At 41.8% G+C, this 25,788-nt stretch overlaps 1 protein-coding gene across 1 annotated transcript in view; it reads right to left on the reverse strand.

Annotated features, from left to right (window-relative positions):
* The window catches only part of MMP28 (matrix metallopeptidase 28), a 91,836-nt gene that overhangs the window by 64,119 nt on the left and 1,929 nt on the right, over positions 1-25,788 (reverse strand). Inside the window, exon 2 of the mRNA XM_069757268.1 lies at positions 7,191-7,264. Within this exon, the coding sequence (XP_069613369.1) occupies positions 7,191-7,264 (74 nt within the window). The remainder of the gene's footprint in view (positions 1-7,190; positions 7,265-25,788) is intronic.

The following is a 25,788-nucleotide window of genomic DNA, read 5'->3' on the forward strand; positions in this document are numbered from 1 at the left end:
TACATACCAAAGCTCGCACATTCAACTGGCAACCCTGGTACACCAGCCTGACTAAAGAATTGAGGCAGGCTTTCAGGGTTACTGAGCCGAGATGGAAAAGATTCCACTCCAATGAACACTTTATCGCATTCAAACAGTCCCTCACTACTTTCAAGTCCACGCTCACTGCAGCAAAACAAACATACTTCCCATCTCTCATATCCTCCGTCTCATACCCATCCTCAGAAAGCCCTCCCTTGACCCATGCTCTCTGTCTAGCTATCACCCCATATCACTTCTACCCTATGCCTACAAACCTGAACTGTCCACCTCTCCTCCTCCTTCCCTCTTTGCCCACTTACAATCTGGCTTCCGACTACACAATTCCACTGAAACTGCCCTGACTAAAGTTGCCAATGACCTACTAACTGCCAAATCCAAGCAACACTACTCTGTCCTCCTCCTCCTGGACCTGTCATCTGCCTTCAACACAGTTGACCATTCCCTCTTACTACTGTTTCTCTCATCTCTTGGCATCACAGACTTGGCCCTATCTTGGATCTCCTCATACCTAACAGACCGTACATTCAGCGTCTTCCACTCACACACACCACCTCCTCACCTGTGCCCCTAACTGTCGGTGTCCTCCAAGGTTTACCTCTAGAACCCCTACTCTTCTTCATCTACACCTTCAGCTTGGGACAGCTCATAGAGTCCCGTGGCTTTCAGTATCACCTCTATGCTGATGACACACAGATCTAATTCTCTGGACCCGATATCACCTCCTTACTAACCAGAATCCCACAATGTCTCTGCACGATTTCATCTTTCAAAACAGAATTCATCATCTTTCCACCATCTCAGTCAACAGACCTATCCGTCAAAATCAATGGCTGCAACCTCTCTTCAGTCCCGCATGCTAGCTGTCTTGGGGTAACCCTTGACTCTGATCTCTTGCTCAAACCACATATCCAAGCCCTTTTCACTTCCAACTCAAAAATATTTCCTGGATCTGCACATTCTTCAACAAAGAATCTGCAAAAACACTAGAGCATGCCCTCATCACATTCCGCCTTGACTACTGCAATCTCCTGCTTTGTGGCCTTCCCGCTAACACTCTTGCACCTCTCCAATCTATCCTAAACTCTGCTGCCGAACTAATTCAACTATCTGTCCACTATTCCCCGACCTCTCCTCCTCTGTTAATCCCTTCACTGGCTCCCTATTGCCCAGAGACTCCAGTTCAAAACTCTAGCCTTGGCATACAAAGCCATCCACAACCTGTCTCCTCCATACATCTGTAACCTAGTCTCCAATACTTACCTGCACGCAACCTCCGATCCTCACAAGATCTTCTCTACTCCTCTACTCTCCTCTTATTTCCTCTTCATGCAATAGCATGCAAGATTTTTCTACTCTGGAACACTCTACCCCAACATATCAGACTCTCGCCTACCTGACCTAAATCTTCCAACAATCCACGCCCCCTGAGGAAGGAGCGGGTAGCTCCGAAACGTACGTCGGGTGTGCTCGGAGTCTTTGGCTGTGCATGGTATCAGGTAGTTATACTTACTATACACTGGTGTTATTCTGGTATGTTACTATATGTTACTTTGTGCGCTGTCTGGGGCATTGATTCCCTATATTATTAAGTATGGGTCCCACAGTGTATGGCTTATACCTGTTTTAATATTTCTATACCGTCGCAGCTAATCTGCTCTGAGCCTGCGGGCATGTGTACCGACATGTAGTGCGTGTCCTGCGTTTCCCTGTTGTCCAATTACCTGCTGTACAGTTTTTTATGTGTTTTGTACTAATAAAGTTATTTTTATGGGAAGTTTATGCTGCTAGTGCGGTTTTGGTGTTTACCTATGGTTGGCAGTTGTTTTCCTGACTACTGTCTGGAGATACAGTGGGGCAAAAAAGTATTTAGTCAGTCAGCAATAGTGCAAGTTCCACCACTTAAAAAGATGAGAGGCGTCTGTAATTTACATCATAGGTAGACCTCAACTATGGGAGACAAACTGAGAAAAAATAATCCAGAAAATCACATTGTCTGTTTTTTTAACATTTTATTTGCATATTATGGTGGAAAATAAGTATTTGGTCAGAAACAAAATTTCATCTCAATACTTTTTAATATATCCTTTGTTGGCAATGACAGAGGTCAAACGTTTTCTGTAAGTCTTCACAAGGTTGCCACACACTGTTGTTGGTATGTTGGCCCATTCCTCCATGCAGATCTCCTCTAGAGCAGTGATGTTTTTGGCTTTTCGCTTGGCAACACGGACTTTCAACTCCCTCCAAAGGTTTTCTATAGGGTTGAGATCTGGAGACTGGCTAGGCCACTCCAGGACCTTGAAATGCTTCTTACGAAGCCACTCCTTCGTTGCCCTGGCGGTGTGCTTTGGATCATTGTAACATAGTAACATAGTAACATAGTTAGTAAGGCCGAAAAAAGACATTTGTCCATCCAGTTCAGCCTATATTCCATCATAATAAATCCCCAGATCTACGTCCTTCTACAGAACCTAATAATTGTATGATACAATATTGTTCTGCTCCAGGAAGACATCCAGGCCTCTCTTGAACCCCTCGACTGAGTTCGCCATCACCACCTCCTCAGGCAAGCAATTCCAGATTCTCACTGCCCTAACAGTAAAGAATCCTCTTCTATGTTGGTGGAAAAACCTTCTCTCCTCCAGACGCAAAGAATGCCCCCTTGTGCCCGTCACCTTCCTTGGTATAAACAGATCCTCAGCGAGATATTTGTATTGTCCCCTTATATACTTATGCATGGTTATTAGATCGCCCCTCAGTCGTCTTTTTTCTAGACTAAATAATCCTAATTTCGCTAATCTATCTGGGTATTGTAGTTCTCCCATCCCCTTTATTAATTTTGTTGCCCTCCTTTGTACTCTCTCTAGTTCCATTATATCCTTCCTGAGCACCGGTGCCCAAAACTGGACACAGTACTCCATGTGCGGTCTAACTAGGGATTTGTACAGAGGCAGTATAATGCTCTCATCATGTGTATCCAGACCTCTTTTAATGCACCCCATGATCCTGTTTGCCTTGGCAGCTGCTGCCTGGCACTGGCTGCTCCAGGTAAGTTTATCATTAACTAGGATCCCCAAGTCCTTCTCCCTGTCAGATTTACCCAGTGGTTTCCCGTTCAGTGTGTAATGGTGATATTGATTCCCTCTTCCCATGTGTATAACCTTACATTTATCATTGTTAAACCTCATCTGCCACCTTTCAGCCCAAGTTTCCAACTTATCCAGATGCATCTGCAGCAGAATACGATCTTCTCTTGTATTAACTGCTTTACATAGTTTTGTATCATCTGCAAATATCGATATTTTACTGTGTAAACCTTCTACCAGATCATTAATGAATATGTTGAAGAGAACAGGTCCCAATACCGACCCCTGCGGTACCCCACTGGTCACAGCGACCCAGTTAGAGACTATACCATTTATAACCACCCTCTGCTTTCTATCACTAAGCCAGTTACTAACCCATTTACACACATTTTCCCCCAGACCAAGCATTCTCATTTTGTGTACCAACCTCTTGTGCGGCACGGTATCAAACGCTTTGGAAAAATCGAGATATACCACGTCCAATGACTCACCGTGGTCCAGCCTATAGCTTACCTCTTCATAAAAACTGATTAGATTGGTTTGACAGGAGCGATTTCTCATAAACCCATGCTGATATGGAGTTAAACAGTTATTCTCATTGAGATAATCCAGAATAACATCCCTCAGAAACCCTTCAAATATTTTACCAACAATAGAGGTTAGACTTACTGGCCTATAATTTCCAGGTTCACTTTTAGAGCCCTTTTTGAATATTGGCACCACATTTGCTATGCGCCAGTCCTGCGGAACAGACCCTGTGGCTATAGAGTCACTAAAAATAAGAAATAATGGTTTATCTATTACATTACTTAGTTCTCTTAGTACTCGTGGGTGTATGCCATCCGGACCCGGAGATTTATCTATTTTAATCTTATTTAGCCGATTTCGCACCTCTTCTTGGGTTAGATTGGTGACCCTTAATATAGGGTTTTCATTGTTTCTTGGGATTTCACCTAGCATTTCATTTTCCACCGTGAATACCGTGGAGAAGAAGGTGTTTAATATGTTAGCTTTTTCCTCGTCATCTACAACCATTCTTTCCTCACTATTTTTTAAGGGGCCTACATTTTCAGTTTTTATTCTTTTACTATTGATATAGTTGAAGAACAGTTTGGGATTAGTTTTACTCTCCTTAGCAATGTGCTTCTCTGTTTCCTTTTTGGCAGCTTTAATTAGTTTTTTAGATAAAGTATTTTTCTCCCTATAGTTTTTTAGAGCTTCAATGGTGCCATCCTGCTTTAGTAGTGCAAATGCTTTCTTTTTACTGTTAATTGCCTGTCTTACTTCTTTGTTTAGCCACATTGGGTTTTTCCTATTTCTAGTCCTTTTATTCCCACAAGGTATAAACCGCTTACACTGCCTATTTAGGATGTTCTTAAACATTTCCCATTTATTATCTGTATTCTTATTTCTGAGGATATTGTCCCAGTCTACCAGATTAAGGGCATCTCTAAGCTGGTCAAACTTTGCCTTCCTAAAGTTCAATGTTTTTGTGACTCCCTGACAAGTCCCCCTAGTGAAAGACAGGTGAAACTGCACAATATTGTGGTCGCTATTTCCTAAATGCCCAACCACCTGCAGATTTGTTATTCTGTCAGGTCTATTAGATAGTATTAGGTCTAAAAGTGCTGCTCCTCTGGTTGGATTCTGCACCAATTGTGAAAGATAATTTTTCTTGGTTATTAGCAGAAACCTGTTGCCTTTATGGGTTTCACAGGTTTCTGTTTCCCAGTTAATATCCGGGTAGTTAAAGTCCCCCATAACCAGGACCTCATTATGGGTTGCAGCTTCATCTATCTGCTTTAGAAGTAGACTTTCCATGGTTTCTGTTATATTTGGGGGTTTGTAACAGACCCCAATGAGAATTTTGTTACCATTTTTCCCTCCATGAATTTCAACCCATATGGACTCGACATCCTCATTCCCTTCGCTAATATCCTCCCTTAAAGTGGACTTTAGACAAGACTTTACATAGAGACAAACCCCTCCTCCTCTCCAATTTTTACGATCGTTTCTAAACAGACTGTAACCCTGTAAGTTAACTGCCCAGTCATAGCTTTCATCTAACCATGTCTCGGTTATTCCCACTATGTCAAAGTTACCTGTAGATATTTCTGCTTCTAGTTCTTCCATCTTGTTTGTCAGGCTTCTGGCGTTTGCGAGCATGCAGTTTAGAGGATTTTGTTTTGTTCCAATCTCCTCACTGTGGATTGTTTTAGAAATGTTCTTACCTCCCTTCTGAGTATGTTTTCCTGGGTCGTCTTTGTTCGAGTCTAATGTTTTTCTTCCCGTCCCCTCTTCTTCTAGTTTAACGCCCGCCTGATGAGTGTAGCGAGTCTTCTGGCGAATGTGTGTTTCCCAGGTTTGTTGAGGTGTAGTCCGTCTCTGGCGAGGAGTCCATCATACCAGTAATTCACACCGTGGTCCAGGAATCCAAATCCTTGTTGTCTGCACCATCGTCTTAGCCAGTTGTTTGCATCAAGGATCCTGTTCCATCTCCTGGTGCCATGCCCGTCTACTGGAAGGATAGAAGAAAAAACTACCTGTGCATCCAGTTCCTTTACTTTCTTCCCCAACTCTTCAAAGTCCTTGCAGATTGTCGGTAGGTCCTTCCTTGCCGTGTCATTGGTGCCAACATGTATCAGAAGAAATGGGTGGACGTCCTTGGAGCTGAAGAGCTTCTTTGTCATGTTGAAAGACCTAGCCACGTTTCATCTTCAATGCGCTTGCTGATGGAAGGAGGTTTGCACTCAAAATCTCACGATACATGGCCCCATTCATTCTTTCATGTACCCGGATCAGTCATCCTGGCCCCTTTGCAGAGAAAAAGCCCCAAAGCATGATGTTTCCACCACCATGCTTTACAGTAAGTATGGTGTTTGATGGATGCAACTCAGTATTCTTTTTCCTCCAAACACGACAAGTTGTGTTTCTACCAAACAGTTCCAGTTTGGTTTCATCAGACCATAGGACATTCTCCCAAAACTCCTCTGGATCATCCAAATGCTCTCTAGCAAACTTCAGACGGGGGCGTGTCAAGGTGAGGGGCAACCGTGTTCTTATATGAGCGCTAACCTATCAGAATAGTTGGTGTCTCTTAGGTCATACGGCGCATTGCACGTCCATCCCGCCTCTTCCTTCTCCCTTCCTAGCAACGCTCAATGACACGCACACCAAACTGCGTGCCAGTGTCATTATGTGAGCTAAAAGGTGTGGAAAAATCCTGGTTTCTTATCTTTTTAATGATTTATGGTACAAAGTCTCAAATAATATTGATTGATATCTGGATAATTTATTTGTTTTGAATTGTTAATTATGTGTGGGGAATTTTTTCCATTATAATAATCTGGCGTCTCCTATACGGCAGTTTTGCTTTTTTACTTTTTGTTGTTTATTGTCCTTTTTTGGCTTTAATAAAAATACATTTGATTTTATTACTTGCGGGATCGCTTGGTGGTTGTATTTAGTTGAAGTGCCCATAGGCATAATTTTTGGACTTGTTGATTTATAAAAAATAAATAATCACATACTCACTTCTCCTCCCTTGCTGGCTACAGCATTGGTCTCTACAGCATCTTCTGACCCTCGGCACTGCGTGCTCAGCTTAGAGGGCACACTGTAGTGACATTATCGCACCCTCTGCCCTGAAACGTCAGAGTCATAGCATGCCGGTGTTCCCGACGGCGTGTGGCCCACCCTCCCCGCTCAGGGCCTCAGCACTTGCCCAGGTGTGCAGGGTGGTGACACCGGCCTTGGTCTCATGTTATCTACATCAACATGACTTCCAAGGCCAGTGATTGGCTGCAGCTTGTATGTGTATTGCAGTCGTGATTTCACCGCTGCAACATCTCAAGAAAGACTGGCAGCAGCGGTGGTGAGGAATCTCTTACTATTTTTAACCTCCCCAAGCCCAGAGAGTTAAAAATCTAACCACTAAAAACCCCTGTAAAATCAGAAAAACATTTTTTTTCTAGGATTTATAGTGGCCGATATAGATTCTATCAACTTGTTCATTACAACTGTTTCACATGCCCACCACCATGTAGAAAACATGCTTTAAGTTACCTCACTGCTGCTGCGATCTGCGCCCTGCTATAGTCCTTTTCATCTTCAAGGTAACCGTATTTCAGAAGAAATGCCTAGACAAAATAAGAATTGCATCAGGATCCATACAACATAAGCTTATCTGTGTGTAGATAAAAAGGTTGTTACTTTGGTAAGTGTGCAATTATTTGTTTAGATTCATACATATTTTATTATCAGATCAATATTTAATTAGTTTTGTGCTTTCTACATTGGATTATGTGTCATCTAATGCAAATGATAAGAATGTTAGTAGCCACCAAGGATAATAAAACCATGAAGCCAGAGGACAAGAAAAATTATACAGGAAATGGATCTAAATGGTATAGCATTCCTCATAATATGTGCCTGCCACAACACGGTGATAAAAGCTAAGGGAAGGGGGTTCTTCACCATCATGAATAGATCGACAAATTTTAGCTGCTGTAGAATCTTCTTATTTAAAGAGCAAGGTGGCACATGAGAGGAAACTAATTATTGCTTTTGTGGACAGTGGGAAAATCTCAAAGGGTATGTGTGTAAGGGTGTGACAAAGACTGCCGTATACCTGCATCTGAAAATGTGAATATTGACTTGGGTTTTAGTGAATTTTATAATATGATGTGAAATGTGCAAAATATCATGTAAAATGCATACAGTGTTATAGGTACTGATGCTGCTGTATGTTTACTGTATTGGTAATGCATTATGTAACCTGGAACACTCAGCTTATGGGTAGGGAAAGTATAGAAAATGGTTTAGTGCTTAGTTAGAGACAGATAGGAACATTAGGCTAGATAAGGCAGTGGTGCGCCTTATTAGTGTACAGTAATAGGAAATAGTACAGAATACAGTTAAATGTTTGGGACAAGCCCAGTATGGGGGGTATCAAGGTCAAGTCAAAAGAGGAATCACTTCCTGATTTAGTTAGAGTAAGTGTGAGGTTTGTGTTAAGTTGAAGTTCAGCCCATTGCAGCTTGGAGGTACATGAAGTACATATCGTTCTGGCAGCATGAGGTTGTACCAAATTTCTTGAGGACCTTGATGCAACATTTCCGAGGCCTACGGCCCAAACTAGGCACTGAGGAGTGTGCCTTAATCCTTTCCAAACAGGGGCATCTGGAAAGGGAACAGCGAGAGGGAAATGTTACGCATCTCGGGAATGTTGTGGGGCCAGATGGAAAATCCTCTGATAAGAGGATCAACTTAGGAATAGTCTGAGTTGAACGTAAGCACAGGCTTTGAATGTATTGTGTTGATGAAACTGAAACTGGAAGGTGCTGTGCACAATACTGCATGTTAAAGACTGATGTACTTTAACTGTCCAGTAAAGTTGATCTCGTTAAAACGAAAGGGCGGCCCCTGATATCGGAGCAGCTGATCCTGGAACCGAGGATGTGGATGGAGCAAATGCCTTCGGCCTACAAGTAAATGTCACAGCAGAACACATATGGACTGAGACACTGTGCGTTTGTGGGGTGTCAGGGCGTGGTGGAGAAGCAGCAGCTTGCCCACAGCTACTGCCCTGGGCACCTTACATATGCACACAGTTTTTTTAGGTTTTGAAGCAAAAACAAAGTGGAAACTCTCCACATACCTTGCTTAGAACTCAAAGTTCATAGAAAAAGCTTTAGGCCACATTCACACGTTGCGTCCTGTCCTGCGGGTTCTCCCGCAGCGGATTTGATAAATCTGCAGGGCAAACCCGCTGCGGTTATCCCTGCAGATTTATCGCGGTTTGTCCTGCGGGTTCCGCTGTGGGATTTTACCCCTACTATTGATGCTGCATATGCAGCAATATGCAGCATCAATAGTAATGTTAAAAATAATAATAACCCCGGGCATAACCCGCACATTATCCGCTTACTTCCCGCATGGTGTGCACAGCCCCATGCGGGAAGTAAGCGGATCAATGCATCTCTATGGGTGCAGAATCGCTGCGATTCTGCACAAAGAAGTGACATGCTCCTTCTTTTTTTCCGCAGCAATTCCGCGCGGTTTTTTCCGTGATTTTCCGCAATGTGGGCACAGCGGTTTTTGTTTTCCATAGGGTAACATTGTACTGTACCCTGCATGGAAAACTGCTGCGGACCCGCAGCGGCAAAATCGCGGCGGTTCCGCTGTAAAAACCGCATAGTGTGAACATAGCCTTAAGGTTCTACTAAGTCTTTGCTCTGAAAACTCTGCAAAAAGACTTCATGCGGATATACTACATACCACGCTTCTGGAAACTTTCCTTTTATGGAGAGTTTTTGGAGGAGTTTTTTTTTTTATTTTGAATGTGGTTTTGAAAAGAGTTTTTGTAGGAGTCATTTTTTGCAGCCTTTTGAAAAGACAGTGTCTAGTTTGGAGTGGATTCCATTACGAGCCCCTTCAAAGAAGTTACCTGCACTTTTATTTCCACCAGATGTTTTTTTTTAAATGCTAATGCAGAAAGAAAAAAAACTATCATAACACTAACATACGACCAGCGAAGTGGCTTTACAATAGAAATGAATAGGGAGAATCTTTCAAGAGTTTTTAAGCAATGTTTTGATGCTTTTTTATTTGTTTGAGCAGAACTGCTAGAAACTATGTGCACATACCCAGAGAGTATGCTCACATTGAGTTTTTAAAGCAGAAACTCTCCACGGTAATGTGCACGCAGCGTTTTTTTCAGGCAGATTTTGCCGGGAACCCAGGACAGACATCAAATAGAATGAACATATACACTACAATGTGAAAACGACTTGCTGTGCATATGTTTCATCTTTTTGAGCTTCTTTTAACTGCTTCAGGTTGCGAAAGCTGTGAAGCGGCTAAAAGAAGTGACCGGTCCCTTCTTCAGAAGATGGCCAGTAGTTTAAATACACAAAGAAGTCATCAAGAAAACAACGGAAAAAAAGACGTTTTAAGGTTGCCTACTGGATGACTATAAAAGCCACCCGGCATTAACCCCAAAGCTTCCACACAGTGTGCATTGTATCAATACAATCACCGACTGGCTAACTTTTGTCAATCAGCAGTCGTTCGAACACATGTTTACACAGGCAGAGCAAAGTAAATGATGTGCACTGAGCAATCTGCACTGGATCGCTCAGTGCCCACAGGCCTTCATTGGATTCAGAAGTGCAAGTTCTGTTTACACAGGATGATGCACTGCTGAGAACGATGATCTTCTATGCTGCATAAAAAAATCAATGCACCCAAAGAAAGTGTTTTGCTCCTCCATTGGGTAATCGGCAGACTGTTTACAATTGTGAAATGAATGTTTTTTAAAATAATCTGTCCGCACGATTTAGCAATGTAACGTAAAAGCATGGTCATAATCACGCTGTTATACAGAGTAAATCGATACCTTTAGTAAAGAAATCTGCTCTGTGGTAGTCAGTCAATCCATATTTGAAGTTTTTGGGTAATTAGCTTTGAAATTGCACACTGGCGCCGTTCCTGCCATGAATAAATTGGTATCCCGGATGTTCAATAAAATGGCACTGATGGCGGTGCTTTCGCAGATTGACCTTCTGGCGGTCTTCAAAAAAATGGCACCGGTGGCAGCCCATACTCTAATAGAGATCTTAGCTCAGAGATTCAACTAAGCCTACATCTCAATCTACGCATACGCCGCTACCGCCACCATTTCATTGAAGATTGCTGGGAAGTGAACCTGCACAAGCGCCACCATTGGTGAAATTTTTTTTTGTAGACCACTGGGAGATCAATCTGTTCACAAGCCGCTCGCGGCAAGGTGCCGGCGTGAAATTTCACATTGGAGGCAAGTCACTCACAAAACAGTGATATGGCATACAGACGAGGGACCAGGCAGGAGCCGAAGACCGTACCCATACCCATAGCATCCCTGCTTGCAACTAAAGCTAATTACATGAAATATTCAAATGCGAACAACCACAATGCAGATGTGTTCATTCATTTCTTCAATTTACTTTGTATAACAGCGCCATTATGACAGGTTCTCTTTAACAACAACGCTTGTTTACAATTATCTTGCTGTGTAAATGCCCCTAAGGCCGGGGTCACACTTGTAACTGCAATGCGAGAAACTCGCGCATCAATACCCGGCACTGCCACTGGTGGTTCGGACCGGAGCGTTCAGCTGCATAGAAATACATACAGCCGCACACTCCGGTCTCCAGTGCCGGCGGCAGTGCCGGGTATTGAGGCGAGAGACTCGCATTGCAGTTGCAAGTGTGACACCGGCCTTAAAGGAAACCTGACAAGTTTTTCCCATATAACCTATGGCCACCACCTTTCAGCCCCATGTGACATCAGGCTAAAATGCTGTATATGACTCCAATTCACCCTGTAAGGTAAAAAAAACAAAAACGTTTTATTATACTCACCTAAGAGGTGGTGCAGTCCGATGGGCATCACTGGTGTTCATCCTACGTCTCCTCTCTTTTTGCGATACCGTCCTCCTTCTCTGCTCTATGTGGATGACGCATCGTATGTCATCCACACAGTGTTCCCCTTCGTGCTCCTGCGAAGGCGCATTTCTCTCTGCCTATCAAGGGCAAAGCAAATTACTGTAATGCAAATGTGCCAGCGCTCTTTGGCCTTTCTCCGCGCATGCGCAGAACAATACTTCGGTGACAGGTTCCCCTTAAGGCAGCCCAGGCCATAGTTGTCTTTTTAAAGATGCTGCACTTGATCTTTTGGACTTCCCAGATACAAGGGCCTTTCATAGAAAGTAATTGATCTAACATACAAATCCATGTGAATTTAATCCTTGTGTACCTGTTTGTCGCTAATTGTGTTATTTGTAGTAATGTCACCCACAATAATCTCCTCACTTCAACCGATTAAGACAATAAACAAAAGAATTTCACACTTCTCTGAATTGTTTCATTATGTCTAATGCCAATTACAACAGAAATGGCTAAATGTCACTAGCCACTTTGCAGGATATTAGGAGAGACAGAGGGAAATGAGGATTTTCCTGTGAAATGAATGGGGAGCCAAGGAATCGTTCTGTGTAGCTTTTGTTTTGTTTTTGTCTATGCAAGAAATAAAACAAAGAGCACGATTTCCTCCGCAGGATGCCAGGAAAGCCCCATATGTTTGTGGTATGTTTATAATACACTCGGTTTATAATACGATTTTTTAGTGATAGTCTCAGTATAACTTGTGTGGCACAAGACCAATCTGTACATTATTCTGCTATCATTTTCTAGATCTGTGAAATGTTCATGTACATTTCATATTGGAATGCAATGTAGCAAGTGCAAAACTTCACAAGAGAAGATTATTGGAATGCCAAACCAGATTTGGCGGAATTAGTGTAACTCGTCATGTTATAGATGGTAATATCCCCTCAGGTACCAAAACAAGAGAAACCCCCACAAGTGGCCACATTTTTGAAACATCAAGGGATTCATCTAGGGGTGTGATGAGCTTGTTTAACATGTACACATTCTGAGAGCTGTAACTATTGTTTTGCCGAATTAGGGCTTGCTTTTTGTGGGACGGTTTGGCATTTTGATTTATACCAATTTTTTTTCCATATCTTTTAGATCGCTTTTTATTCAATTTTTTGTGTGCCAGTATGATAACAAAGCAATATTTTTGGTGTGTTTTTTTATTATTTTTTTTTATGGTTTTCACCATATGGAATAAAAAACATTTCAGTTTTATAGATCGGGTTGTTCTGGATGTGACAATACCAATTACCGTAATATATAACGTATAATCGAGTATAAGCCAACCCAAGTATAAGCCAAGGCACCTAATTTTACCCCCAAAAACTGGAAAACCTTACTGACTTGAGTATAAGCCTGGTATGCATTGTCCCCATATCCCCATCCTAATATGCATGGCCTCCTCATCCCTATCCTGGTATGCATTGTTCTCTCATCCTGGTATGCATAGCCTCCTCATCCCTATCCTTGCCTGCAAGACCTCCTCATCCCTACTATCCTTGTATGCAAGGCTCCTCATCCCTATCCTGGTATGCATAGCTCTTTATCCCTATCCTTGTCTTCTCATCCCCATCCTGGTATGCACGGCCTCCTCATCCCCATCCTGGTATGCATGGCCTCCTCATCCCTATCCTGGCCTGCAAGGCCTCCTTATCCCTATCCTGGCCTGCATGGCTCTTCATCCTTATCCTGGCGTGCATGGCTCCTCATCCCTATCCTGGTATACATGTCCCCGCTTAATTGTAAAGTGACTGCGGAATATGTTGGCGCTATATAAATAAAAATTATTGTTATTATTATTATTACATGGCTCCTCATCAATATCCTGGTATGCATGGCCTCCTCATCCCTATCCTGGCATGCATGGCTCCTCATTCATATCCTGGCATCCATGGCTCCTCATTCATATCCTGGTATGCATGGCTCCTAATCCCTATCCTGGTATGCATGGCCCACTCATCCCTATCCTGGTATGCATGGCCTCCTCATCCCTATCCTGGTATGCATGGCCTCCTCATCACTATTCTGGTATGCATGGCTCCTCAGCCCTATCCTGGTATGCATGGCTCATCATCCCTATCCTGGTATGCATGGCCCACTCATCCCTATCCTGGTGTGCATTGCCCCCCCATCCCTATCCTGGTATGCATGGCTCCTCATCTCTATCCTGGTATGCATGGCTCCTCATCCCTATCCTGGTATGCATGGCCCCATCAGAAAAACATAAAAAAAACTATCCTACTTACCGTCCCCTGCACTCCCTCGCAGCATCTTGTTCCAATGCCAGCAGCTGCTGTGTGCCCACTGCTAAAGAGAAATTAATATTCACTGTGCTCGAAGTGAATATTCATTCCCTTAAGAAGCGGGCACACAAGATCGCCCAGCCGCTGCAGGAAGCTGGCGGCTGTGACTACAGTGCCAGCTATTAAAGAGAAATGAATATTCACTGCTCCTCGTGCTTTATTCCTTCACATTGGTCTGCATGCTCATAGTGATACGTTTCCTTTAAAAGTTACAAGGACAGGAGTTGACTTCTTGACACACCCTATTAAATCAATGTGAAAAATAAGTATTGGCCATCTATAAATGATGTAAAAACAGATAAACGGGTACCTGAGAAACTGCTAATGATGACCAATACTCAGTAAGTAATCAATATCAGATCTGTGGGGATCCGACACCTAGCAACCCCCAACAATCAGCCATTATCGGTAGTGACCGGATATAAACATTGTCCAGTGTGTAGTGGCCACTTCCAAAGAGTGCACATCAGCCCCGATTCAAGAGAATAGGCGCTACACCGTCAATATGAGTTTTGCCCCCAGAGTCAAGAACAGCTGATAGATGACAAAAGAGTGTAGAAATTTGCAAAACCTTATGCATAAAATAGTGTGGCATATCTAATATATAATTGCCTAGAATACTACTTCCTGCAATTTGTGCCAACTTCCTGTCCGGAGCTAATGTCCGGAGCTAATGTCCGGAGCTAATGTCCGGAGATAAGTGACGTCAACAGTGTCCAGTGTCTGATTGGTTGCCGCCTGCTGCGAGCGACCAATCAGAAACGTGCCGTACTGTGACACACTCCGCCCGCCATTTTGGTGTGATTTTTGAATTTTTACCTCACAGCAAGTTTCTACTGCGTGGAGGCGGGCCCAGTGACGTTGCTCTTCAAGCTCCTACCGAATTTCGTCAAAAAAATGATAATACCATTTACCAAAACTATATATATTTAGTTGTGAAGTGGTTCAGTGACATTTTCACACCAATTTTGAACTTTTGTTTGGTGTTTTCTCCATATACTGCCTATTATTCACTGACTGTTATACTGAGAGACTGCCGTTTATTAACCTCTTCTTTGCCACATTGGGTATATTGCTCTATTATTTGCCACATAAGGACATTGTCCATTATTGCCCAGCAATTTCTTAAATAACAAGAATTGTCAAGAGCTGGTAAGTGCAGCCATTTTTTGTTCTTTCTTACTATTATTTATTAATTGTATTATTCTCATACATTTGAATAAATAAAGTATATATGGATTCTAGACTCCCGATTCTTTAGAATCGGGCTGCCATCTAGTATTCTATAAACATAGAAGTCTATGTATGATGGATGTTACCACAGTGGATACGAGAGGTGTAAAAACAGTGTATAAACTGACTTTCTGTCATTGCTTTATATGGTCTCATCTTCTCTTTGGTAAAGTGAGTGTCTGGAAAATATCACTTGTCCCTTGTTTTGATCTTCTTGGAAAGTAATTATAAAGTCATCAAGAGTGAAATTGTGCTAGTTTGGCAGGCCACCAACCAACATCTGATAAAATAATGAAATTCCCGCAAGTTGCAGAACAGAAATGCATCAGTCATTTTGCTTTAATCTAATCTGCATGTAAAGCCTACACGGCTGGCCTCTGTATATAATCCTGACCAATGTGTTGGAAAGGACAATATACAGTATATTTATTTTTTATATCCTGTGTATACAGTGATTAGCAGTATATTCACACTCTATGGACACTGCCCCTGGTTAGCCAAGTGACCTCTTCTGACAGCGCCATTACTTACATCCATGAGTTAGCTGCAGCTGGGGGCTAGTGAAGTGGCCAATCCGTCAGTCAAAACAAAGCATACATGCCATAGACACTAGGACACTTTGAAGTGTATGTACAGATCTGGCAAAAATTAAGAGACCACTGCAAAATGTTCAGTGTGTCTGATTATTCTCTTTATAGGTATATTTGAGTAAAATGCAAATTGTTCTTTTATTCTATAAACTTCTGACAACATGTCTCCGAATCTCCAAGTAACACATTTTGTAGTTTTTTTCTGAAAAGGAGAAATGGTCAAAATAAAAAACAAACAGTGCTTTCAGAGCTCAAATAATGCAAAGAAAACAAGTTCATAATCATTTAGAAACAACAATACTAATGTTTTAACTCAGGAAGAGTTCAGAAATCAATATTTTGTGGAATAACCATGATTTTTAATCACAGCTTTCATGTGTCTTGGCATGCTTTCCTCCAGTCTTTCACACTGCTCCTGGAGCAAAAATGTAAGCAGTTCTTCTTTGTTTGATGGCTTGTGACTATCCATCATCCTTTTGATTACGGTTCATTCCAGAGGTTTTCAATGGGGTTCAGGTCTGGAGATTGGTGCTGCCCATGACAGAGTTTTGATGTCGTGGTCTCTTAATTTTTGTCAGAGCTGTATATATATTACGAAACTCCAGCAATCTAACGACCACATTTGTAAAAAATACTTTGCTTTATCTTGGAAATACAGGGCCGCTATTGTGAATGCATGGCTCACTTTTTGGTCCGGTCACAGTGTCTCCATTGGGTTCTATTCATACCCTAATCATACAGATGGATTTGTTTTCAGTTTCTGCATCTTGTGCTACTTTTAAAGCTCATCTAAATAAAAACTGAGGTCCCAGATGCTGCAGAATCCTGAATGTAAGCCCAGTTATTGGAGACATGAAAGGCTTCCTGCTGCATAAGCTCTATACAATGAGAGGACACATTAGAACTGAGGAGCACTGAAGCTCAGCAGGTTGTCTGTCTGCTCAGCAGAAACATCCAAAGAAATTTTCCCACAAGAACTTTTGCCAGTCATCTCTTTAGTAAAGTTACTCTCAAGAGTGCTCTTATAGCATTTATTATTTACCAAATTTTTGAGATTATATATATATAAAGAGCAGAGATGGAGAAGATATGGTGTCACTATATATATCACAATATATGTCACTATAGGCACTATATTGACCATAGTTGTGCTATTATGGGAGGCCTTGCTTGTCTCAAAGTGCAGTTACTGTATGTGGCCATGTCCAAAAAATAAATGTCATTATTTTGCGTACTTGCGGACACATGACCACCCACTCCTGGTGCCTACACTGTAGAATCCTGACAGCTCGCACTGCGCACACTATCAGGATTCACAAGTCTGCAGTCACATAGTGACTGCCGACTTGAACCCAAAACCAGGGCTACTTCTTTAAGGCCTCCATATGCAGAGTATCTAAAGCTAAACCTGCCAAGATTGAAAAGTGTAATATGTATGTGCAGCGCCCCAGAGACCTGGTCGTTGCAGTATGGCACTCTGCCGCTAAGGAGAGTGGCGGTACGTCTGATGGCACTAAGGAGTTCTCCTGACCAGGTATCACCAGAACACATTACACTTCACACTCCGGCCACTAGGGGGATAAAAAGGCTTTATTTATTGGGCCACTCCTCACACTGGTAAAACTAGGGGCTGGGGAGGAAGTTAGTCAGAAGCTGACTGGGTTGGAACCAGGCAACATCCCGTGGCAGGGGGTGTTGCAGGGAGAAGGCACAGGGGGGTCCCTGTCAGGCGTGGGAACCTGGCAGGTGCCTAGCAAACAGAACAGAACGTAACGGAACCGCGTCAGCACACCCTGCGGCGGTATCCAGGAGAGAGACACAAAGGGAAGGATATTGTGGAACAGTATAAACGAGATCAAGCACAAAGGAGAGCCAGTAAGAGTCGTGCCGAGAGAGAGAGAGGCAACATCTTACTGAGGCGCGTAGTCGGTGGCCGGAACACCGCAGGAGTAACTGACTTCAAGCCTTACTTCAAACTCCGCCGGACAGTCAATTATAGGTTGGCTGTCTACCTTAAATTTCCTAAGCAGACATAGGGGGCAACATTGGGAGAGGGGCGTCTCTAGGGTCCCGGAAGACCTCCAAGCCTTCCCGTCATACGGGTGCGTCCTAGCCAAAACATACTGGGGGACGAGAAATTAGTAACATCTGGAACTGAAGAGAGAGAGAGCTGTAGAGAACGAACAAACGAGAACAGCAGTTGTGAGGACTATTCCGAATGCTCAGCAGGGTAGGACTACAACACACAGGTGCTAGTGGTAGGCAACGATTTCCATCTGCGAAGGAAACTCTGGATGTGCCCATCGGACCGGCCGGTCTCTGATAGCCCTGTTAAACGTGCTCTGGATTGAGGATCCTGAAGTCTTCAGTAAAGAGGTAAAGAGACTGCAACCCTGTGTCCTCGTTATTGCCTGCACCTCACACCATCACCATCCACCTTACTGGGAAGCCCTGGGGACACACTTCACCTGTGGGAAGTTATACCATCCAGCTGCCATTCCATCACACCAGCGGACCCCACAGCAGCGTCGGTCACCCTGACCGAACACCACAGGTGGTGTCACGAACCCCTGACAGACTGTACCACCACCTCCATTGGACGCCCCTTAACAGGGTCGCGGACCGGGCCTAGCCACCGTGACAGCCTCACCGAACCAGAGAGGCCCGGTACCGAGAACCCGTGGCCCTGTGTCTGGGGGCGATTCATATGAGAGCCCCCGACTCTTATCTGACATTTTTGGACTGACAATCCTTTTGTTCTCTGATAGATGAGCTGTTGTCACAGATTTCTGGCAGTGCCTCTCTGACAGAGAAGACAGGAGCATTTAGCAAACAAGTGCTCCTGTGTATTGGAGAGCTGGCCAAGATGGCTGTTGGCCAAAGGATCAGCTCAACCACCAGTCGACCAACAGCCATTAAAAAATATAGGGGGCTTTAGAGTTCATTTGCAAGGACCTCCCCAGCTTTTTTTTGCTTGCTCTGTTAGCAATCAGTAATGTGGGTGTAGTTTGTGCACTAAAATTCTTACCCATTGTTGTCCTCTCCTCCATCTTGTGACTACACTGGTCAGCTCTGACTGGCTGGTTCACAGCAACAGACCATTCGATACTTATGTCTAGTCCTTAGACTCACAATGAGAAAGGGACTTGTGGTCCTCACAAAAAACAATTGAGGTCACAAAATGTAGGAGAGAACTAGAGCAATGTGGTCCTTTAAACACCTCAATATCTTAAGATGGCATACAGTAGAGATTTTAGACATTCCAAAAGGCTAAATTAAAACCATCGTGACCAACAACAACAACCTTCATAGATCAATCACTAACTACACCGACTACAAGTCCAACTACCCATGACCATTCTAAAAATGTTTAGCTTCTTAAAGGGATTGTCCGACAACAAAATAATTTTTCTGTAGGCTCATATTGATTGAAAATATTAAATGGAGGCATACTCACCTTACATACGTTCTGTGCTGGCTTCGCAAGTGGTGTCAGCCCCGGTTGGAAAGTCCCAGCACTGATGCAGCCTGTAATTGGCTGTATTTATCAGGTGACTAGAAGAGTGCATCACCGGACGTTCCTGTGTGCTGCGACTTCTGAATGGGGCAGATACCACTTCCGGAGCCGGCATAGAACTCCAGAGTGGCCTGAGGGAAGCTCAAAAGTAATTATGCTTCAAATTATTGTTTTTATACATTTCCCCACTCTCAAAAAAAAAAAAAAAAAAAAAATATATATATATATATATATATATATATATATATATATATATATATATATATACATACTGTATATTATATTTTATTTTTTTGTCAGAAAACCTATTCGACCACTCTACAGCACCAGAGATTTTAGGTATTAATTCCTGTGATATTTTATTCTCTTTAGGTAATCACAGCTAATTTATGGTTTACTTTTGGGGATGGCAGGAACTGAAATTTGGTTTTGGGTAATTAGTCAGCGCTATGTTAGTGGACATCTCTAAAGCGGGCAGGAATGTCCCCAAAACAAGCCAAAAATTCAGTAACATGTGCGATGATAAATTAAACCGTATTAACTTGTAGTCATTATTGATTTAAGAAGCAGAGGATGAAAATCGGCCTCTGGAGATGCAGGGTGCGTCCATATTTTATATTTGGATATTTGCTGTTCAGATTTTGCTGTGAAAATATTACAAATTTTGTACACTACAGCGTGTCAAATGCACAAAAAAAAATTTGCAAATGTTAAATCCACTGATTTTGTGCTGCTGATTCTCATTTGATAGGAGATTTGGTAAAATGTGATCCACAAGAATTTTTTCTCTCTAAATATCCAGACAAAATATTGCCAGTCACAGTGAAAAATGAAGTTAACCATTTCATAAAAGAGCTGCATTGCTTCGAATTAACTTTTTGAAAAGTGCACTATGTAAATGTCTTTTTTCGTAAAGTATCTGCAAATTGAAGCAGTTAAGTTATAATGTAACATCTGATATTTTATATGATGTACAGTACAGAATAGCTTACAAAATGACTAATGGTAACTTGTTAACGGAGCCACATGCAGACTTATGATATCATCTTCTATAAATGGAGCCGGCATAAATCATGTTAATTATGTTTTCAGAGAACACCAAACTCGTCTATTAGTTTTGGCTGGTCTTCTAGAAAACGAGGCCGTACCCCTTATGTAAAACATCTTCCTCATGATATCTGTAATATGTGTGACAGAAAATTGGCCGACTAGACACCTCTGAGAAGTGAATACCATATAATTTCAAAAATCGGAATGCTTTTCTTATCTAGGCTTATACTGAAGTTATTTTTTCAGCTGAACCAGGGATAATGTCTTTCGGTTATACATGGAAGCTGAAGTCTCATACTGAGCATCTGGATTTGAAGTTCTTGCCTCTTATAGAAAAGGGTCTTTGAATTGTTCTTTCTATTTTTCTGGGCTTACATTTTTAAGGCAATTAAAGAATCACTCATATCAAACATTTTTATCCTCTTAATATTTTGCAGTCATCATATTATATAACACTATGTACTTATAACTGCTTACTTTGCCCTTCTACAACTAATTTTTATTTTCTCTATTAAGTCTATGACATCATTAAAGATTAAAAACGGACTAGCTGAATCCTTCTAAGTTCTGTGTAGAAACAGGAGGTCAATTTTTCCTGCATGACTCATGAGTGACTGCAGTCACTACATACAGCAAAGAGAATAATTACCTGGGTAGAAAGGCAAAATGAGAAATTGTCAGTGCTATATAATATTATGATTGGAATATATTAAGAGGATAAAAACGTTGATGGGAGTGCTTCTTTAATAAGTTATTGCTTTTAGACCAGTTTTTTCAGAATATCCATTTCAGGTTAAACAAAAATAGGTGTCTGCATTGTTTATAAAGAGTGACAAAGGGACTGTTGGGTTTACAATCCTGCCTGAACAGAATTCAGGCTACAGTTCATCTTGCACGTATTCTGCTGATGGAAAACATTATTTAGAAGCAACTGTGCTGCTATACTGTATCACTGTATGGAGGTATCTTTGGGGTAATAGGCAGCTATTCTCTGCAGTGTGCAGAACACTAGGAATTCTTCTCTTGTACTTGCGCTAATTCTTGCCTCTAGCCCCATAATCTTGTCAGAGGTGCACAATAATGGCAAGGTTCTTCCTAGAAAATTGCATCATGTCTTGATTATTGAAAAGCTTTTATGAGAGTGTAGAACTTCAGGAGGGCCTGGATGTCTTTCTTGAAAAATACCACATCACAGGTTATGGATACTGGATTCTGTAATGGGATGTTGATTCAGGAGAACTAGTCTAGTATTGCTGTATGTGGAGTCGGGAAGTAATTTTTCATTAGCATTTGCCTCAAAGGTTTTTGTTTTCCTCTGGTTCAATACGTTAAAGGGATTGTCCTATAACTATGAAGACCTTTATAAATACCTATGTTTTAGCACTAACCACTTTTGTAATTAGCTTTATTCTTAAATTCCCTACACTGCTATTTCCTAAATGTGATTTTCTTACTTTACTTCCTGTGACATTTCGTTTGAGAGGAGTTTCACACAAGATGTCACAGGAGGCTGGGGCTGCGCTCACTTCTCTGCAACGTCTATCACACCTCCTGAAACAAAACGTCATTAGAAGGCGGCACTGCAGTCACTTGCCACAGTTACTTTTACTGCCATCCTGTTTCAGTAATGGTGGTCAAGAAGTGACCACATCTTCAGTCGAAGCCACAGTTGTCATATTCATTGCTTCTACTACCTTAGTCTCTTTCCCCTGAAATTAATCATCATCTACCTGATGACGATTTGCGTGAGGGCAGTGATAGAAGCTGTGGGGCAGCGCTGTTATCATGCTTCTTTCACCATTTTCAAGCCAATTGTCATCAGGGGACGGCTCTGGCATCACTCACCCAGCTTATATCACCACCAGCTGATGAATATTTGCTTTAGGAAAAGAGATTGCGTTGTTAGCAGCAGTGAGTGAAGACAACAGCGGTGACTAAAGATGTAGTCACTTGATCACATTTAGGGAAATTCGTTCAGGGAAATATGGTGACAGTAGCTTTTGTAAACGACCACAACGCTGCTTTATAATGATGTCCTATTTCAGGAGGAGTGATAGATGCTGTAGAGAAGAGAGTGCGGCCCCGGCCTAATGTGACATTCCATTTGAGACTACTCTCAAACGAAATATCACATGAAGTAAAGTAAATAGCAGGATAGGGAAAAGTGTAGGTAATTTAATAATAAAAGTAGTTAGAGCTTAAAGTTAGATATTTAAAAATGGGCTTTATAGGTATCAGACAACCCCTTTATGTTGGAGGTTGATCTCAATAAGGTTGATATAAAACACAAGTCTAAGAACTATGACACTTTATAAACAGCACATTTACACTTAAATAATTAAGCTATAAAACTAACAAAGGTATTGCATAAAATAATTTGGAATGCTAGTGATATGTATAAATTATTTAACCAATCATCTTAAAACAGGTTAGTCTTAAAATTCTATTCCATGCCATTTTACATGATCAAAAGAAGCATTTGTCCAACTGCCTGTTCCCAACCATTGCCCTACGTGAAAAAAATGTCCACTGGTCAAGATGCAAAAATGAAAATGATTGTCACAACTTTTAATAATTAAAATAATTGTTTTTCTGTAGCACAAAACCCTGTGATGTGCTGTCTAATTAAACAATCATTCAGCCACATACAGTGCCAATGATTGCACCATGAAAATTGAGCAGTGATCAAATTGCTAAATCATTGATGGACAAATGTTCCAGGTCGAAAAATGTGCCCGTTTAAAAGGTTAGTGATAAAAAAACAGACAGGTTTTCATCAGTGCTGTGTGTCAGGTTTCATCAGTGTTTTGTCACACTTTTAGTTTTTACCATCAGTATTTCACTAGTGATTTTCTGATATGCAAAGAAAGAAAGCAAAACCGTCCAACCCTTTGCAATGTTAAAAATGAACAGCACACAGATTTTGTCTGCGTGCAGTCCATGATTTTCATGCACCCATAAACGTGACATGTTGACACAAAAAAGCGGACATGTGAATAGCACCATAGATTATAAAAAGGATTTGTAGAAATAAAGGATATCTCACTAAGACCTTAGGATCACTTAAAATCAAGAATTTTTGGAAGACAATTCAGTTAAAAAAAATCACCAGATTACATAGGCATGTAAGTAATGAAACAGACATAACAAGAACAGAAAGAAAGGAATAGGGCAGGAAAACGTGGTTGTCAAACTGCCTTTAGTGGGTGATGAAAAGACTGTGAAGGATCTGAACTCCAACCAGGGATACCAAGTGTCAAAGAAATCTTTTAATTATCATCATCTACTTTAATCTCCTCAACTTGACTAATGATACTTAGTGCCTTAAAGGGAACCTGTCACCCCGTTTTTTCAGATTGAGCTATAAATACTGTTAAATAGGGCCTGCGCTGTGTGTTACTATAGTGTATGTAGTGTACCCTGATTCCCCACGTATGCTGAGAAATACATTACCAAAGTCGCCGTTTTCGCCTGTCAATCAGGCTGGTCAGGTCGGGTGGGCGTGTTCACAGCACTCTTTTCTTCCCCAGCTTTCCGTTGGTGGCGTAGTGGTGTGCGCATGTCCAATTTCCGAATTCCCTGCGCCCACGTGAAGACACAGCGCGCGATCTGCGCTGTCATCCCTTTCATCGGTGGGGCGGCCATCTTCCTGGGGCCGCGTGTGCGCAGATAGAGTGCTCTGCTGCACGGGGCTTCAGGAAAATGGCCACGGGATGCCGCGCGTGCGCACAAGAGGTCGCGGCAGCCATTTTCCCAAAGCCGAGTTTGCATCTCCCCAGGAAGATGGCCGCCCCCACCGATGAAAGGGATGACAGCGCAGATCGCGCGCTGTGTCTTCACGTGGGCGCAGGGAATTCGGAAATTGGACATGCGCACACCACTACGCCACCAACGGAAAGCTGGGGAAGAAAAGAGCGCTGTGAACACGCCCACCCGACCTGACCAGCCTGATTGACAGGCGAAAACGGCGACTTTGGTAATGTATTTCTCAGCATACATGGGGAATCAGGGTACACTACATACACTATAGTAACACACAGCCCAGCCCCTATTTAACAGTATTTATAGCTCAATCTGAAAAAACGGGGTGACAGGTTCCCTTTAACTCAATAATTTCCATAGTTTGGGAATAATTTGACATCTTGCAGAAACAAAGTGTCTCAGTAATGCCAGTTCAAAATGGGTAAAAAAGGTCTGATGAACATTAAAAGCAAGACAATTTCAGGAATTATTTGAAAGTTAGTGTGACATAACGCATTATACAATGAAGAGATTTTCTGCCATAAAAGAAATATAGGACACTTCACCAAATGTGTAGCATGAAGCTTGGGGCTGTGGCACAGAAACACATGTGTGAGGTTTAGGGGAACATTTTATGTAGATTTGCAGAAGTCATGTACCACTGTGAGAGGAGCTAAAAATTGAGTTATTGTAGCAGTCAGGAAACTGATAATTTATTTGTTAATACAACACAGTTCTTTATAACACTTCTGAACAGTTTAGTTGAGTTTAGGCCATCCTCTTGCATCCCAGAAATCAGCATATAATAGACCAAACATACAATATATGTTGTTGGTTCAGAGTCTACACATATCTTCTCAAATGTCATATATGAAGCCAAGAGGATCAAAGCTGGGGCTGAAAATTTAAGATGGCTGTGTAGTTTAAGTACGACTTCTAGGCCTTCCCTAGGAGGAAATCAGGTCCAGGTGTTTTGCAAGTTCATCCCAACTTAAGAAAAGGTTTGGAAGACATGGGGTTAAATTTGAATAATTTTCATTTTACCCTGTCTGTCTCCAGTCACTTAATTTAAACCCATATTTTTAAGTGATGATAGTAACGTTGGAGCGGAACAGAGCTGTATATGAGTATAGTTGCTTTATAGTAAAGTGAAAAATTGGGGAGAGCAATGCCTCCATTCAACGTAGAACATGTTAGCAAGGAATATCTTAGATGTGGTTTAATGCCTATCCATACAAATTACATGATCTTCTTTAGTTTGGCAAAATTTGATTTAGTAAGATCAGTGGGTATTGTCTGAAATATGATTTAAAAGGGAGGTTAATAGATATTGTCTGAAATGTGATTAGTATCTTAGGCAGAGAGTCCATTTTAGGATATTGATTTTTTTTAGGTCAGCCTCTAGGGAGGATAGCAAAGGTTTTGCAGTTAAGATATAAAATCTCATGATCTGCTGGTATTTTATTCCTTATGTATTTAATAAAAGACTACTGCCATCTAAAAGGGAATGTAAATTGGAGATGTTGGATCTCTCTTTTTGGTAAGGATGATGTTTAGGTTCTTAGATTTCTAAAAATATATCTTGAAGTTACTGACCCTACTGAATTCAACTCTTTTAGGATACTGGAAAAGAGAGATAAAATAGAAGATAAACATCAGTGATAATTCCTGTTCTCCACCCACGTAATCCAGACCCTTTTCTTAAGAACATTTCCTGGGAATTTAATGACCAAAATATAAAGGAATGGAGGT

The sequence above is a fragment of the Ranitomeya imitator genome, chromosome 3, assembly GCF_032444005.1.
Source record: "Ranitomeya imitator isolate aRanImi1 chromosome 3, aRanImi1.pri, whole genome shotgun sequence".
Taxonomy (NCBI): Eukaryota; Metazoa; Chordata; class Amphibia; order Anura; family Dendrobatidae; genus Ranitomeya; species Ranitomeya imitator.